Below are 17,563 nucleotides of genomic sequence, written 5' to 3' on the forward strand. Positions count from 1 at the left end.
TACACATATGCTGTCTCTGGAATGATGTGCTGCTGCAAGATGAACCAAAAGGAGCTTGGTGCAATTTTTTTTTTTGCATCCTTCTTTTTTTTAGGGATTGTAACAGCCAAATTATGGCACTTTCACTTTGTGAATTTAATAGCGGCTCTCTCAGCTTGAGTATCTCAAAAGAGCAGGTCAGCATTTATTGCTTTTAAGTATTATGCCCGTAGTCTATGCTTTGTTGTTGCGTAGTTTGCACACCTACATGCTGGGAAACGATCCCTCGTTATCGTACTATGAGGCATTGGCTTAAACCTCGTATTTAATGAATTGAGTGCTCATCATCAACCAAGTTGTGAATGTTAATTTTCGCTTGCCACCTTTCCGTCCAACTTATTTGATCGTGCATGTGAACTCGCACAGTTTCTAGGAGGGTGAGCCTGTCGTTGGGAAGTTGTGCACTTGTTGCAATGAAATAAACCCATTCAGGCAGGCATGTTCCTTATCCAAATTGCCAGAGAGTGTATTCACAATAACGGAAGTAGTATAAATAGTGTTTGAATTGAACTTATGTGATTCGATGTAGCAACTTAGAAACCATTAAATGTCATGTTTGTTTTGGGGGCACCTGTGAGAGTACAAGCGTTTACTGAACAGAGATGACACGGGCATTTGCAAATGCACCGAGGGCGCAGACACCACAGAGATCAAGCGCTACAGAACATGTACAAAAAAAAAATTTTTATTTGTGGTTGCGGCAAGAACATAGGAACATATCTTTACGCATTGTAACCACAAACTAGATTGTGCTGTGCTGTCCATTAATTTCACACAACTTCGTGCTCGAAATGTTTTTCGCAGACATAGTCTGTCAGCTGAATAGAAATGAGCCTCCCTCGAGATTGCATGCACTGTTCAGACGATCATCAATGTCTTCAATCTTTTGGCACAAAAAACTGGACTTTTCCTTGCACGACTTGTACCCTGTATTACAACACGGGTAGGCTTGTGCGAATATTCAATATTTTTGAATAGTTGAACGAATAATGTGCTATTCAATATTCGCTTCGATTTGAATTTTGTTATCCGGAAATTTCGAAGTATTCGGCTCAAACGAATAGCCACACGCGGCAGGGACAAGGCATTTTCGGAAGTTTCGGTTTTGGATTCAGTAATACTTTTTCCAATCCAATCCAATCCAAACCAAGCCAGGAAAACAGAACTATACTCAGAACAACGGCGTACAAAAACGCATCTCATCGGCATGGTGGTGTGGTCAATTGCATTTAGTGGGCGACTCTGGCTCTGCCGCTGCGGCATTGGATCAATTCCAGCCGCCTTCGACCACTCCAGAGAGCACCATGTGGCCAGCAATCCAATTTGGAACTTTTTTGTAAAGATTCCACTGGGATGGAAGCTCGGATGTCTTAAATGCAAGGCAGTCCTGAAGACCCCGACAAGTACGACAACAACCCTAGCAACGCATTTAAGGAGACACCTGGACTTGCACAAGGACTACCAAGAGAAGCGGGACGCACGCGAAAGGCCATCCAAGCTCAAGGGGGCAAGCAAGGCAAGTGGTCAACAGCCATCCATAGCTGATAGTTTCAAGCCGAAAATGAAAGCGTCGGCCCCAAAAGCCCAACAGATGACAAAAATGATAGCTCACTTCGTAGCTCGGGGTATGCACCCCTACAACATTGTCGAAGAACCGGGTTTCCTCGTCATGATGAAGTTCGCTATGCCAGATTATGCTGTGCCGTCTCGGACAACGTTCTCGAGAGCCATTATTCCGGACCTCTACGCATCAAGCAAAGAGAAGGTGAAAAAGAAGCTCGGGGACATTTTTGCAAGCGGAGTGGAGTCGCTTTGAATCACAACTGATGGTTGGACATCGCAGGCAAATCACAGCTACGTTTGTGTAACTCGTCACGTCATGGACAGTGACTTCGTGCAACATGTGCATGCATTGGCTTGCACGGAGATGACGGACTCTCACACTGCAGAAAATCTCGAGCTCTTTATCGCAGGTGTCATAAAGATGTGGGAACTTCCAGCCCACGATGCTGTGCCGATCTTCGTCGTTACAGATAATGGAAGGAACTTAACTTCTGCAGTAGCCCGGTCGTCCTGGATTGGTGTGCAGTGTTTCGGGCACACCCTTCAGTTTTGTGTCAGTGATGCCAAAGGAGAAGTGTCAGGGTTTTTGCAGCTCTGTGCTGAGGCAAGAGCAATTATGGCTAGATACAAACGGAGTGCCAAGGCCCGAGGAAGGCTTCAGGAAATTCAGAGAAACATGCAGCTGGACCCTCTCGAGGTTATGTCCCAACGCGATGGAACAGTGAGCGTGCCATGATGGCCAGGCTCGTGAAGCTCCGTACGGTCATCACTGTAAAATTTTTGGAATATGACGCATTTCCAAACTTGAACGCAAGTGAGTGGAAGCTTATGAATGCAGCAGTGCAAGTCTTGAAGCCACTTGACCATGCCACAACTGAACTGTCTGGGGACAGATATCCCACGCTGTCACAAGTCATTCCCCTTTTGCAGTGTACCGAGGTGATTCTAGCTGTACATGTTTCTAAAGGTGGTGAGGCAGCATTGCTTGCCTCAAGCCTTTTGCGTAGCATCAAGACGAGGTTCCCTGATATCAAGATGTCATGCCTTCCTGCATTGGCAATGTTGGTCGATCCTAGATACAAAGATGTCTGTTTTGCTGAATGACCTGCAAAGCAATGGGCATTCACTCTACTCACAACGGCAGCAGAAGAGACTGTGCCAGTTGATCAACATGGTACAGCAACAAGTGAGAACAGCACCTGCTCTGCAGACGCATCGGGGGACTCTGTGTGGAGTGCTTTTACACACCTCAGTTCGCATGCACATTATCAGTCAAGCCGTACAATCTCGGATGAGGTTGCTGGGTACTTGAAGGCCCCCCTTCTTTCCCAGTCCGAAGACCCCTTGTGTGGTGGAAAAGCAAGGGCAGCCACCTTTACCCAACCCTGGTTGCAGCTGCCCGTAGGTATCTTTCGATACCAGCCACCCAGACAAGAAGTGAAAAACTTTTTTCGACTGCAAGAGCCGTTGTAAGCTGCAGAAGGGAGCACCTCATACCCCAGCATGAGGAACAGCTAGTGTTTTTGCACGAAAATTTGTAGGTTTTCGTAAATGATCAAGTTGTTTACTTTCCTTGAATAAATCCCAGACCTCAGCCCTCTGTCGTTTTTTTTTTTTTCTTTACTTGCTACTATTCGAAGTACAGTATTTGCTTCGAAATTATTCAAGAAGAATTGCTATTCGCTTCGAATTCGAACCAAAAAAGCACTATTCACACAAGTCTAAATATGGGACAAAGCATTTTCCCCCCATTATGACTTAAAAAGCTCAACACATCCCTCAGAAAGCACATGCAACATGACTGTGTGCTCTTATTTTCTCATTACCTCAGTGTAAAGATGGCCCAGCCCTCGCAGGTCCCAAATTACTCGTGCCATCTACTGATTGATCATCAGAAACTATACCTAGTTCTGGAGATGCTCTTTCCTCGGTGCTGCCGCACAGTTCCTACACTTCTCATATTCTTCCACCGTGGTCGAAACTAGTCTTGAGTGCTCTTAGCAATGTGGAGGGCCATGGCAAGTTAGAGCGATGCTCGTTTACCCTACCCCCCTTATTTGAATGTTCACTATTTGATTCGATGCAGTTATATGTCAGTATTTTCACTCCCCTAGTAGAAACACATATCAATTCCAGAAAAACCACTTATACCATGAGGAAAGGCTTGGTAAGTCAGAAAAGACATAAAAACGAAAGACAGGTGGCAACGTTGCTTGGAGTTTTCACACCAGCTCGACATGACGTCATGGATTTTAATAGTGACTGCTAAGGCCTAGTTACCTTGCTGAAAGTTGCGTAATTAAGAATGTGCACTCTTATTTTTTTATGAAAAAAAGAACATGCGTCCAAAACAAGGGAATTTTTATACATACATAAGATAACTGTGCAGCATATAGCAGCTGTCTGCCATGAAGCCCATGCATTTCCTCACAAAGTTTACCCCACCAACATAGAGATTATGTATGTAAGACTAGCTATGCAGCTATTTTTCTTCTGTGACTATAGCTTTCATGAAGGACCAAGCAGGACTTACCTGTGATCCTATATTTGAAAAATGTAGGCCCAACAGTTAAGTTTATGACCAACACACACAGGTGGTTTATTATCATAGACGTCAGCAACTGTATACAGCACATTCAACTACACCTCATGGACATGAGAGAATTTTACGATGTTAAGGACACCAGGTTGTGCTGGCTAGAACTTGAAATCAGTCAGTGTATAAGTTCAAGAGACACAAGTTGGAAAGCTAATTTCCTTAGCAAAGAGATGCATCACACTCTGATTTTCACAACCCAGTCAAGTGGGCCGTGCATTGGGTACCTGCTGAAGAGTGTGACTTCTAGTTCATGCTTACACGAACATTTCTGAGCAAACCTATCTAGTCTTTCTTCAACTTCCTCTTTCAAACAGCAGGTAACTATAAGGATATGCTGGATGTGAGAAGTGTACTGTGCGGTTTATAGAAAATGCTACAGACTGGCATTGTCACATCAACGAAGAACAGCAATGTCCGAAGCTCCAAGTCTTTCGTCCCTGGTTTCGTAATTCTTGCAAGCGAGCCTGGCGAGCTTGTAAGCATGATCTGGCCACACTAAGATTCAAGGTCTGTTCAAGTCATCAGAGGCATTCCTACTGACTCTAGAAAGGGCAACCATTGGACTCATGTAGTCGGCGAGAAGATTGCACACGAACACAGCTAGGATTTGGTGCAGAAAATAAACGCTGCCATCATTGGTGTCATTGCTGATTAAGGTGATGCTTTTTTATCTTAAGAAGTTCATGGACATCATGCTGCTGGACAGAAAATCTCTGTAAAGGCCATTACATGGTTGCATGTAACATGTAGCATATAGAAGCATGGTTGCAACAAAGTGTTGATGTCATCAGAAGCTGGCTGGTTCTTTTATGCCAATACAAAGACAAAGGCCACAGGGAACCTTTTCTCCAGCTAATGTTCATGAAACCTTTGCTGAATGACTATGCACTTGTCATTATGGACAAGAACTCGTTTGCTAAGATATATATGAACGAAAGTCGCTTTCTGGTATTTAGGAGACGTATTGAAGAGCTATTATTCTCTAAAAAAAATTGGCTTTTGCTTAAGCTTGTCTATAACATTTTGTTAGGTTTCCAGAAAAAATTCTGGTTGTACAAAGTATTTGTTTTAGTGGCATAGATTTTTGCAACACTAATGAATACAGTAGAACATTGTTCATACATTCAGAAGAAATAAATGCAAGAACGGACTACCAGGGAGAGCATATAATCCGAAGTTATTAAAAACACAGCTATAGTGGACATCTTGATAATGTGAAGTCTTGCATGAATTGTTGCAGCACGAGATGCCAACGCATATCGATCTGGTGTGGGCCGAGTGTCCCAAGGTGCACACTGTCATTCTTATTGCTTTAGCAAGCTTATGTTTGCACTCGTCCAGTATGTCAACAGCTTCTTTGGGCTGAGCATTTTGGCAGGAAGTTCTGATGTGCCTACTTGGGAAGAATCGTTGCAGCACAAGACACAGATGGGCATCAAGCTTGTGGGGCCGAGCGACGTGAGAGGCGCATTGTTGTTTTAAGACAGGCTATGGGAAACCGAAACGAGATCAAGCTGGTGGGTAACACTAGAATTGGATGACTTCGCGCCGCCTGCAGCAGGGTCGGTTTATCGCCTATTAAAACCGTGCAGTACACTTCCAACGGCAGTATGAAGTGCGCCCTGTAAATCAGATAGGTGAAGATGCTTATTGCAATGGGTTGGCGGCCATAGCTTTGAATGGCAGTGTGCAACTGTTAACTGGAACTGTTAACTGGAACTGCAACTGTTAACTGGAATAAGAAACTGAGTTCATTGTGGCATTTTCATGTGACACGGGCAAGCAAGTACTATGGGGAGGCTGCCATTGCGGGTACCTACTGCTCTCAATCAGGTGCGCTTCGCACCTTTTCTTGTGTACATGGGATCCAACTGCCGAAAGACTTCAATCGCAATTTCGGGATATATGGCGCTTTGGTGCCTAAAGGTGTTGTTTTCTGGGAATGTCACTAAATTGGGTTATTTTGTTGTGTTCTCGATCGCGAATGTTGGCACTGGGAAATCATACAAAAGGAATTGTATGAATAAGGTTCTACTGTAAATCCTTAGTGATCTTCTTATGACTCGGTGTGAATTTGTTTCTCCTGTTGCAGTGTTTTGTTTGAGTAATTCAAATCAAGTTTGACGCAATAATGTGGTGCAGCCATTGACTCTATTTACTGTTTGTTTAGGCTTCTGCATGTAACTGTGAGTATTTGGGGCTTTTGGCCACGTACTTCATGACATAAGCTATGGAATAATTTCCCACTTTACCAAGGCTTTTAGGTGCACTGTGCTTAAAATCTGCTGCCCTCAAAAACAATATGGGAGGTTCAAAAGCTGGTGCCCTGTAGCAGCCAGTGCATGTGATGCAGCAGCAGAAGACTGCAAATTGAAATGCGGGTGACATTCCTCTCAGGTTCTCTCTGAACCTGTGGGATGATGGAAGAAGGGATTCTCTGCAGTATTTCAATTGTTTTCCTTAGGCGACCTTAAGCAGGTTTGAACATTGTGAATGAGCAAGTGCAGTGCATGCAGTCGTTATGATATGTGCCAAATATTGGGGTGCTAAGCGTTGGTGGGAAAAAAGAAGAGCATGCTTTGTCTCGGACACCAGCATGGTGCCCCAGTGACCTCAGCTGCATTTTTGGTACACAGCAGCTGAATGCTGATGAAATCTATTCATTTGTTCTTCCATTAACTAAACTAACATAGAGAAAATGGACAAACCGAAAGAACTGGAATTTCTCTGTTCAAGTTTTATTGTTGATGTCAAGAAGACATTTGCTTCCATTTTTGGGGAAGCTAGTAATGCAACAACGTTTTGGGTTTTCCTTCCTATAGTTTCTTTGATCAACACATTATTTCTTATGCAGTTATGTTTTACAACAAAGGTGTATACCTCTGCCCCCACTTCTTTTGTCCTGACCTTGGGCAAAAATGTGGGCCATTCCTAGAGGTGGTGCAATACCAGGCCGACCTGCGGTGGAATAATAATAATAATAATAATAATAATAATTTCAATATATTTTTTTTTGTGTTTGTGTGTCAACAGTAAAAAAGGTTAGCATGGGCCAATCTCAAAGTTCACCTGACAACTCTTGCAATGTTGTAATGCCAGGCAGGCCTGAGTTGTGATGCCCAAAAAACCCAGCGATTAAGCGCAATGAAATTGTGTAATATGTACAACCACTACCTTGATGGAAATGAGATAATTAGCTACACATAGGGCCCTTGTTTAGGCCTGCCATGAAATGTTACTTCTATGTGAGATTTGTTCTTTGATTTGCCTTTCATTGTTTTGTTACTCTTCCCAATAAAAGTTGCAAACGCTACCTAAGCATACATGCAGCAAAACCACATTAACACACGATCAGGATCTTTTTTGTATATGAGGTTATTTATTCCTGCATTTTCCAATAATAGCAATCTAATATATATGTGGTCTAGTGTGAATATTTTATTTAGAGTTGCAGTCTGTGTTGCTTATTACTACATGAGTATTGGTAGAAAACAAAGCTGTATTAAAAATGCAAGGACATCAACGTTGTTGATCAAAATAATTTTTTTTCAGTACTAACAAAAATGTGTCCAGTAGTCTAGTTTTCAATCTAGCAACACTGTACTGGTGCAGGATGCAGGTGAGAGGTTCGTGGTGTCCCAGCAAGCATGGGGACAGGCCCCAGCGTTCAGCCCCACCAGCTCGGGCACCCCTGGCTGTGTTGGGTGAGCACTGCCTTGCCAGCTCTCACTCTGCTAATCATTGTCTCCCAACTGGGTGGTTTAGGAGGCTATCCATAGTGTGTGTGTGTGTGTGTGTGTGTGTGTGTGTGTGTGTGTGTGTGTGTGTGTGTGTGTGTGTGTGTGTGTGTGTGTGTGTGTGTGTGTGTGTGTGTGTGTGTGTGTGTAAAGGCTGTGGGTGATTCAGTCATTTTGCTGCAACTTATTCTCATCATCATCATCATCAGCCTATATTTATGTTCACTGCAGGACGAAGGCCTCTCTCGCGATCTCCAATTACCCCTGTCCTGCGCCAACTTATTCCAACTGGCACCTACAAATTTCCTAATTTCATCGCACCACCTATTTTCTGCCGTCCTCGACTGCACTTTCCTTCTCTTGGCACCAATTCTGTAACTCTGATGGTCCACCGGTTGTCTAACCTGCGCATTACATGACCTGCCCAGTGCCATTCTTTGCTCTTAATGTCAATTAGAATATCGGCTATATCCGTTTGCTCTCTGATCCAAACCGCTCTCTTTCTGTCTCTCAACGTTATGTCTAGCATTCTTCGTTCCATCGCACTTTGCGCGGTCCTTAACTGGTTCTTACGCTTCTTTGTGAGTCTCCAAGTCTCTACCCCATATGTCAGCACTGGTAAATTGCACTGATTGTACACCTTCCTTTTCAATGATAATGGTAAGCTTCCAGTCAGAAGCTGACAATGTCTGCCGTATGCGATCCAACCCATTGTTATTCTTTTATGAATTTCCTTCTCATGATTAGGGTTCCCTGTGATTATTTGACCTAGGTAAAAATAATAAATTCATCATTATCCTTGTCTTCTGCATATTAATCTTCAACCACACTCTTACACTCTCCCTGTTAACGTCCTCAATCATTTGTTGTAGCTCGTCTGCAGTGTTGCTGAATAAAACAATGTCTTCGGCGAACCAAAGGTTGCTGAGGTATTTGCCATCAATCCTTATTCCTAAACCTTCCCAGTTTAATAGCTTGAATACTTCTTCCTTCTTTTTCAGACAGCCATCGTCTGCTAACTGCTTGCCCCAGTTTGAGCAAAAATCTGCTGACAGCTCCTAGAGTCCATAGACAATCCTTGACTTCCGGTCTGAACACGATTGTAGCCGCTCTCGAACTGGTAGGTGGAGCTTGTGAAGCTGTCCAAGAAGATCTTATGCAGGACAGCAGTCCCCAATAGTTTGGAACTGTTAGGGACTGATAATGAAGAGGCATGCCAACACCGTCCTTGTCTTATGGCAGCCAGTGAATGGCTACTGCGGACACGTGGCTGTTCAGCTGTTGTGTCCCTTTCGCAGAGGCCTCCATACCATTTATGACTTTGATGGTCTGCTCCAGTGGGAGGTGTTCCTCTTCTAGCAGATGCCTTCTCATCACATTGTCTTAAAAACCGTCGGTGAGCTGCTCTTCAGGTTATTATCCAGTTCTTGTCCAAATGTGCGTGGGTCTACCTGGTTCTGCAGTTTGGCAACAAGGTCCTTCACTGCTTCGCCCTCTCTTTGCGCCTGGCAGTAGAACTGGTAGTGCAGAGCAATTACCGAAGTCCTGGGGCATAGTACATTGTCAGCAGGTACAGGCTTCCCATAAGCGTGACTTTGCAAGGTCTCATTAGTGCCCGTAGCCTGCGTAGTAATGAGTATGTCGGCGGTCCATAGGAGCTCAGTAACGCTTGTCGTTTCTTGTCGTCAGCAATGCCATATTGGTGATGAAGTGTTGTTCTAAGACTTCCACATATTCCTCCCACTCTTGGGCTTCACCAGTGAACGCTTCCAACTTCGCCAAGACAGCTATAGCATGGGCGGCCGACGAATATTACAATGAAATAACTGTTAACAAAACATGTTACTTGAGGGACCCTCATCGCCAAATGTTACGAGTTAATAAATATGCTTACTAGAAAGTGGCCAGTCTACTTGGCTGTCCAAACCAAACAGTCAGCTTCGTGCCCCACGACGCTTGATATAAGTGGTTCAATCACAAGCCTTTTGGTGGTTTTGCACATGCAGCACCATCTACGATCACAACAGTTGTCATAGTACTTGCTCTGAGGAAGCTTTGACAACAATGTTTCGTATGCTTCACTTTCCTGTACCGACTGTTGAAGAGGAAGCGCAACAGTTTCAAGGTGTGTAAAGGTATTGTGCGTCTCTGTTGCGCTGGTTTCACCTTGTTTGTTGAATATACTCTCCATCAAGAAGTGTGATCACACTATCCATTGTTGTTTTTGAGTGCTGTAAAGGAACGGGAATGAACCATCGGCTAGGCTTCCAGACTGCATCACCTATGTGTACAGTGTGCTGACATTTTGTTCAAGGCTTATATGCAAGATGTGTGCACTTGGTGGCTTTATGCAGGAGACAGTTCTCGTTTGATCAGCTCAATGAAGATGCCAAGGCAGTGGGCACGCCTCTTTCACCATTTCAGGAAAAACCCTTGTGTGACCTCTACAGGGAGAGAACAAAGGAGAAGCTCTCATTGGAGGTAGGTGGATGCACAGAGGTAGTGCATTTTTGAAACTAGAGGGAGAAGTAATGCATAGTTTCTGGAACGCAGCATGGATTTAAAACAAGCACAGAAAGCATAGCTGGAAGCATAGCGCACTTAATTGTTATGGTGCTTCACTGTTTTCTAATAATTATATATACAGTCAACTTCCTTTAATTTGACCCTGATGGCACCAACGAAATTGATCTAATTATCTGGCAGGTCAAATTAAACAATATGCTGAAAAAGACGGCAGAAAACACTGCTGATTCATTTTGCAATGTTTGCCCGGTTCTAGCACAGCCTCGAATCGAACACGTGCCCACTTTTGATATGTACAAAGTAGAAAACTCGTGTAGAAATGACACTAAAGCTTCTAAACAAACTAGAAATCTAATGTACACCTGTTTTTCTAGCAATAAAATGGGCAAGGTTCTCATATTTGTTGCTCAATTGTGGCTGGTTTCTAAAAGTCAGCTTTGCTGCAGGTAAAGCATATGAATGGCATGAAGGCAGTTTTTGGTTTTGTGTTCGATTGCACTGCACAGGCAATTTTTGACCAAATTTTTTTTAAAAAGAAGGTGCACATTCGAATTGGGTAACTGCCATAATCGGACATTGTGAGAGCTATGGGTGCTTGAAAATTTTCCTAGGACAGGCCGAAAATAGGCGTTTTTGATGGAAGATGATGCATGTTCAACGCATTCATTGTCCCCTAAGCTTCGTAGAGACATTCGCTGCCACTAAAGATGTCGCTAATAGGGTCCCTATAGCACTTGGGCACGTGCGTCCTGACTGGTCAAGTTCTAATTATCTGGCAAAAGTCAATTTTATGATCGAAATAACAAAAATTTGGGCCCATAGAAATGCATGGGCACCAGCCAGGACTTTTGGTTGGGATTGAATTAACCGAAAAATTGAATTAGTTGGAGTCTAATTAGCAGAAGTCTACTGTATATTGTCATGTAGTAGTGACAGTAAAAAAACACAGCAGCAAAACTGTCAATAGCTTAACTTTCTTATTGGGTGAACCTTTGCCCACAAAAGCAAGTTACATTCAAAGCACAATCATAGTGGCGAACACAGCTGGCAATTGGCGAAATCTGATCAGCAGGTCAAGTGTGTTGGCTTTTATACATCACTTGTCGAAGGTTCTAGTGTAATTGGCGGTGCCCACTTGGTTTTCAGTAACTACTACGCATTTCGTGTCGCACATGCAATACAAGGTTCGGCGAGGACGTACACAACACATAGAATGAACGATAATATTCGTGTAAGTTACAAATCATGCAGGTGCATCTTGGGCTGAGCGACAACATTTAACATTTGTTAGCCGGCGAACAGTGATCACCGGAGAAAGATAAACAAGCACACATGTAAATATGTATATACACATACCAGCTAGCCCCAGCTTTCTGTCTCATTGAGAGCAACAGGGGCAGCGTGCCGGGACCCGATACCATTACCTAAAGTTACTCAACAACCTTGAGCACAAGGCCCACAGAGAGCTGTTTGAGTATATCAACCGGGTCTGGAAGTCTGGCAAACTTCCACAGGAATGGAAGGAGGCAGAAGTCCGCTTCATACCCAAGCCTGGGAAGACACCTCACATCGACAACATTCGACTGGTATCCCTCACGTCCTGCATGGGGAACGTCATGGAACGTATGGTACTTAAGAGGTTGCAGTGACATCTGGATGCCACCGATCAGATGCCAGAGACAATGTATGCCTTTAGGCAACACCTGGGCACCCAGGATGTTCTCGTGCAACTCAACAAGCTGGTAATTAAGCGGGCAACGAAGCAGGCGCCGCAAGCGATACTAGCGCTAGACCTCACAGGTGCCTTTGATAACGTCACACATTAAAGTGTCCTCCACAACCTACGCAACACAGATTGTGGAGTAAAAGCGTACAACTACATCCGAGACTTTCTTTGTAACCGAACGGCCAGGATCAGAATAGGAGAGGAGACATTCCAACCGATCTCTCTGGGGGTTAGAGGAACGCCGCAAGGTTTGGTCCTTTCCCCCCTCCTATTTAACATGGCTCTCCTGCCGTTGCCCAAGTTTCTCGAATCAATAGATGGCCTGGGCCATGCATTATATGCCGACGACATCACCCTCTGGACTGTGAGGGCAGGGTCTGATGGCTGGATGGAAAACACACTCCAAAAAGTGGCTGACATGGTCAATAGCCATGCGAAGACCTGTGGCCTTTGCTGTTCGCCTAAAAAGTCGGGGCTGACCATTGTCAGACCATGTGAATCAGTGAAACAAGCAGAAAACATAGAAATCACTTTGGGAGGGACCTGGATCCTCCCAGTACCTCAACTCAGGATCCTGGGCCTCTTGATCCAGGCAGACGGCAAGGCAACAGCCATGATTAGAAAAATCAAGCTCATGTCAGACCAGATCTTGAACATGATCAGACGAGTGGTCTACAGGTGGAGGGGTCTGAAGGAATCGAACACCTTGTGCCTCGTTCAGGCCTTTGTTATCTCACGAATAGTCTACGCAGCGCCATACCTGCAACTCCTCAAGAAGGACGTCTTACAACTTGACACAATAATCAGGAAAGCCACGAAGCAGGCCCTAGGTATTCCTATAAATTCGTCCACGACAAAATTACTTCAAATAGCAGTCCACAACACAGTAGCCAAGCTCGTAGAAGCCCACCTATCCAATCAAAGGGTACACCTTAGCCAGACCAAGGCGGGCAGAAGCATCCTTCGCAAGATCGGATGGCAAGAATCGCACTACACCCGCCACGGCCAATTACCCGAAAAGTGGAGTGACAAGCTGGAATGCAAACCACTACCGCGATGCGATGGACGATGCGACGCCCGGGCAAGAGCCATCTGCAGGACCCTAGAAGAAGACGACACTGTCCTATATACAGACGCCTCTCTATCCAAACGCTCTACGAGGGCAACAGTCGTGGTCACCGGGCTAGAAAAGCTGGTCACCTGCGCATCAATCAACACTGTCTTTGGAGGAAGCAGAAGAAGCGGCGATAGCTCTCGCACTCCTGCAACCTAATGTCGCCAAGATTGTCGCGGACTCACAAGCTGCATACAAGAGCTACAGATCTGGCTGGGTGTCCCTTGTGGCACTAAAAATCCTCGGAAAAGCTACACCTCCTAAACAAACAATCTAATTAGTTTGGGTCCCGGCTCATTCCTCAGTTGAGGGCAATGAATATGCTCATAAACAGGCCCGAGCACTCAACTCCCGAGCCACCGACGAGGAGGCAAGGGGATGGCAGCCCATCGCAAGTTACATAGATATAGTCAAATATTACAGGGACTGTAGGAAGACATTCCCGCACCCCCTCCACTCCTTGACCAGAGCCGAACAAACAATATACAGGCAAATCCAGGCAGGATCCTTTCCCCACCCCTGCCTCCAGAACAAAATATACCCAGAAAGATGCAAGAACACATGTCCTCATTGCAGTGCGCTAGGCACCCTTTGGCACGTCATAGGAAAATGCAAATTTTCAAAAGACCACCCCGCTACTATCCCCACCCTTTACGAGCGATGGGAGAGCATGCTATCCAGCCCCGCCCTGCAAGACCAGCTCCGACTGATCCACAGGGGCCAGGCAGCTCTGGAAGTATATGGAGCCCGTGAAGAGGGAGCCACCCCATCAGACGCTTAAGGTTTTCCATTTCATAACGGACCAGTAAAGTTGTTTCTCTCTCTCTCTCTCTTGAAAAGTGTGCATTCATTGACTAACTTTTCAAGCACGGAGAAGATAGCTAAAGTATGCAAAAAAGCAATTGAAAAAGAAACTTATTTCCTAGAAAAAAATTGATTGTTCAATTTTACAATGCCAGCAGCATGGGAAGCTTGTTGACTTTGCTCAGTCCTGTTCCTCAGTGGAATAACATGCATGTACTTGAAGTCTGTGTCCTCTTGCTCTGTGTGGCATGTTAGCACTGTTTGCTCCCAAATATGTTGCTCATTTAGTTATGTTATTCATAATTAAAACAGCGCAAAAAACACGGACAAGGGAGGACACAGGACGAGCGCTGACTGCCAACAACCCGCGAACAAGTAGATAACATAACATAGTTACGTTATCTACTTCTGTGATAGTCATGCATACCATACACTGCAATAGACAAAATAGACACTGCAAAGTTCTAATTGGAACAACACAAGGGTCCACTGCTGCAATACTTAGTCTGGCCTGCTACCTGGTGACGCTAAAGAGTCCAAGAGGGTAAAGGGCCTAGCTGATGACAGCAAAATCTCGAACAATGGTATCCTTATATACACGGTCGGTGAACGTAAGGTTGCCTGGCTTCCCCAACACTTACGAGACACAGCACTGAAAATGGAGCATGACCACCCCCTAAGTGGGCATTTAGGCTTTTTTATAACTTGGAAATGTGTGAAGAGCCGGTTCACATGGCTTGGTATCAGCTCCGATATCTCCCGTTACATCCGCAGCTGCCAGCAGTGCCAGGCTTTCAAGCCTCACCGGCAGAAACCAAAAGGACTGATGGTTAGTTCATGACCCATCCAATGCAGCAGCTAAGTGTGGACCTTATTGGGCCACTGCCCACAGCCCCGTGGCACCCCGCAGGGGCGCCTTCGTCAGCAGGCGTTTGGTGTATTGCGACACCACGTACCCGAGCACACGAGGGTTGGACCCTCCCGCGTGTAGCCGTGTGTGGCTTAGCCGTGTCTGGAGAAACGGGGATCCTGGAGGTTGAGCCGATGCTGGGTGTTTGGACCTTTAAGGCCCCCCGGCGGAGGCAACACACCTCTTTGGCCTCTGCTTCACATAGACGGCACCCCCGGACAGACCCACCCGGGGGAAATCGGCAGTCGCCTTTTCCTGTCCTCCTCTCCAATCTTCGTCTTTCTCTCTCGCCTTTTTTCATCTTTCCTGTCTTCTCATCACTTCTCCTCACTTCCTAGTTTCCCAGCGGCAAGGGTTAACCTTGTGTGGCTAGCCAGCCTTGGTTATGCTGTATTTGGTTATAGCAGCGATGTACGGCTGGCGTTGGCAGGGTTTCTCTAGCAGCAACTTCTGTCACGTCCCCCTGTTGGGCTCCATGGTGGGTGGTCGGCATCGCGGCCGAAAACCCAACTGTACCTATGGAAAACGCGTTTCCTAAACTCCCTGATCGCCCTCAGAAGCGAGGGCGCACCGAAGAATTCTTTCAGTTTTTCGGACGGCAATTCCACAATTTTCCTCGTTTTCACGTGATCCACTCAGAAAAACCAGCTAAACAAGTGCGAGCAATCTCACCATTCCTTGTATCGAAGACTCTTACCGAAGTGTTTGCGCCAGGATATAAGGCTTCGAGGATGGCTAGCGGTGACCTCCTCTTGGAGCTCCGCAATCAGAAGCAATTTGAGAAACTCCCTAAACTAGTATCATTTCGAGAGAGCCAAGTAGTAGTAACCCTGCACAGCACGATGAATACCTCCCGCGGCATTGTCTCGGACGATGATTTGCTGGAGCTCACTGAGGCTGAGCTTTTGGAGGGCTTCAGGAACAGAATGTTATAAATGTCAAAAGAATTAAAATGAGATCAGATGGCAAAGAAATCCAAACCAAACACTTGATAATCACCTTCGGTTCGAGTGTCCTGCCCGAGTCAATCGAGGCCGGGTACATCAAGCTCCGTGTCAGGCCGTACGTGCCCAATCCTCTTAGATGCTTTAAGTGCCAAAGGTTTGGCCACAGTTCACAGAACTGTCGAGGCCAGCTGACATGTGCCAAGTGCAGTGACAATGAACATTCCTCCGAAACGTGCCAGAACACTCCACATTGTGTCAACTGTGATGGCGAGCATGCCGCTTACTCGCGGTCCTGCCCGTCTTGGAAAAGAGAAAAAGAAATTGTGACAATCAAAGTCAAAGAAAACATATCTTTCAAGGAGGCACGTAGGCGGGTGTCATACCTGTCTAAGAGCAGCTTTGCCGATGTGACGCGTCAGGGGGCAGTGACACAATGGCTTCCGGCGGCTGTCCGACCCACAAACAGTGAGTCGGCAGTTACGCCACCTGCCCCCGCAACGGTTGCAGCTAGCGCTGCTCTGTCACCCCAGCAGACGGCGCCATCTACCTCCGGGCAGGTGACCTCGAAGGTCTCGTCCAACGTGCCGAGGCCTTCACGTCAAGGCAAAGCGCTCGGAAGAGCGCGTGTCCAGCGCCTCGCTAAAGGCGATGGACACAACCACCAGCAAGACGGTGCCACCAGCGCCTAAGGAGCGGCGAGGATCTCTCGATCGCTCCAAAAGAGATAAAACTGCCGTCACGGCGCCTGCAAAGTGCCGGTGAACTAACCTTTCCTTTCCTTTCCAGAACACACAGTATCCAACTCTATCAAAATGGATACACAAATTATGCAATGGAATGTGAGAGGTCTCATCCACAATCTTGACGACGTAACAGAACTCCTACACAAACTTAATCCAAAGGTACTGTGTGTTCAGGAAACGCACTTAAAAGCTACACAGACAAATTTTCTCCGGTCACACATTATTTTTCGTAAAGATCGTGATTAGGTCAACACCTCATCCGGCGGTGTAGCGATAATTGTCCATAAAACTGTTGCTTGCCAACACTTGCCGCTTCGGACGTCCCTCGAGGCAGTTGCGGTTCGCGCAATTCTTTTTAATAAGTTAGTAGCCGTCTGCTCTATCTACATACCTCCAAACTATCACATGAGTAAAATTGAATTCCACGAACTTATTAATCAACTTCCAGAGCCATTTCTTATTGTCGGGGACTTTAATGCACACAACAGTCTCTGGGGAGATTCCAGGACTGATTCGAGGGGTCGACTGATTGAATCCTTTCTTGTTACGTCCGGTGTGTGCCTCTTTAATAGTAGAAAACCCACCTACTACAATGTTGCGCATAATTCATACTCCTCCATAGATTTAGCACTTGGATCTTCCATACTTTTCTCTTACTTAGAATGGAATATTATAGAAAATCCATTTGGGAGTGACCACTTTCTGATAACTTTAAACTTACTAACACGACACGACACTCGTCCACAGGTATGTCGCTGGAAACTTGACTCCGCTGATTGGAAGAGTTTTAAGGAATCTACTTACTTATCACAAGATTTTATACGCGATTTTAGCATGGATAACGCTGTAGCATAT

General features: G+C 45.5%; 1 protein-coding gene across 3 annotated transcripts in view; it reads left to right on the forward strand.

Moving 5' to 3' along the window:
- The window catches only part of LOC142586048 (intermembrane lipid transfer protein VPS13A-like), a 935,034-nt gene that overhangs the window by 426,036 nt on the left and 491,435 nt on the right, over nucleotides 1-17,563 (forward strand). For all 3 annotated transcript variants that reach the window (XM_075697293.1, XM_075697294.1, XM_075697295.1), the window contains 2 exons: nucleotides 7,814-7,905; nucleotides 10,293-10,419. In XM_075697293.1, the coding sequence (XP_075553408.1) occupies nucleotides 7,814-7,905; nucleotides 10,293-10,419 (219 nt within the window). The remainder of the gene's footprint in view (nucleotides 1-7,813; nucleotides 7,906-10,292; nucleotides 10,420-17,563) is intronic.

The sequence above is a fragment of the Dermacentor variabilis genome, chromosome 6, assembly GCF_050947875.1.
Source record: "Dermacentor variabilis isolate Ectoservices chromosome 6, ASM5094787v1, whole genome shotgun sequence".
NCBI lineage: Eukaryota > Metazoa > Arthropoda > Arachnida > Ixodida > Ixodidae > Dermacentor > Dermacentor variabilis.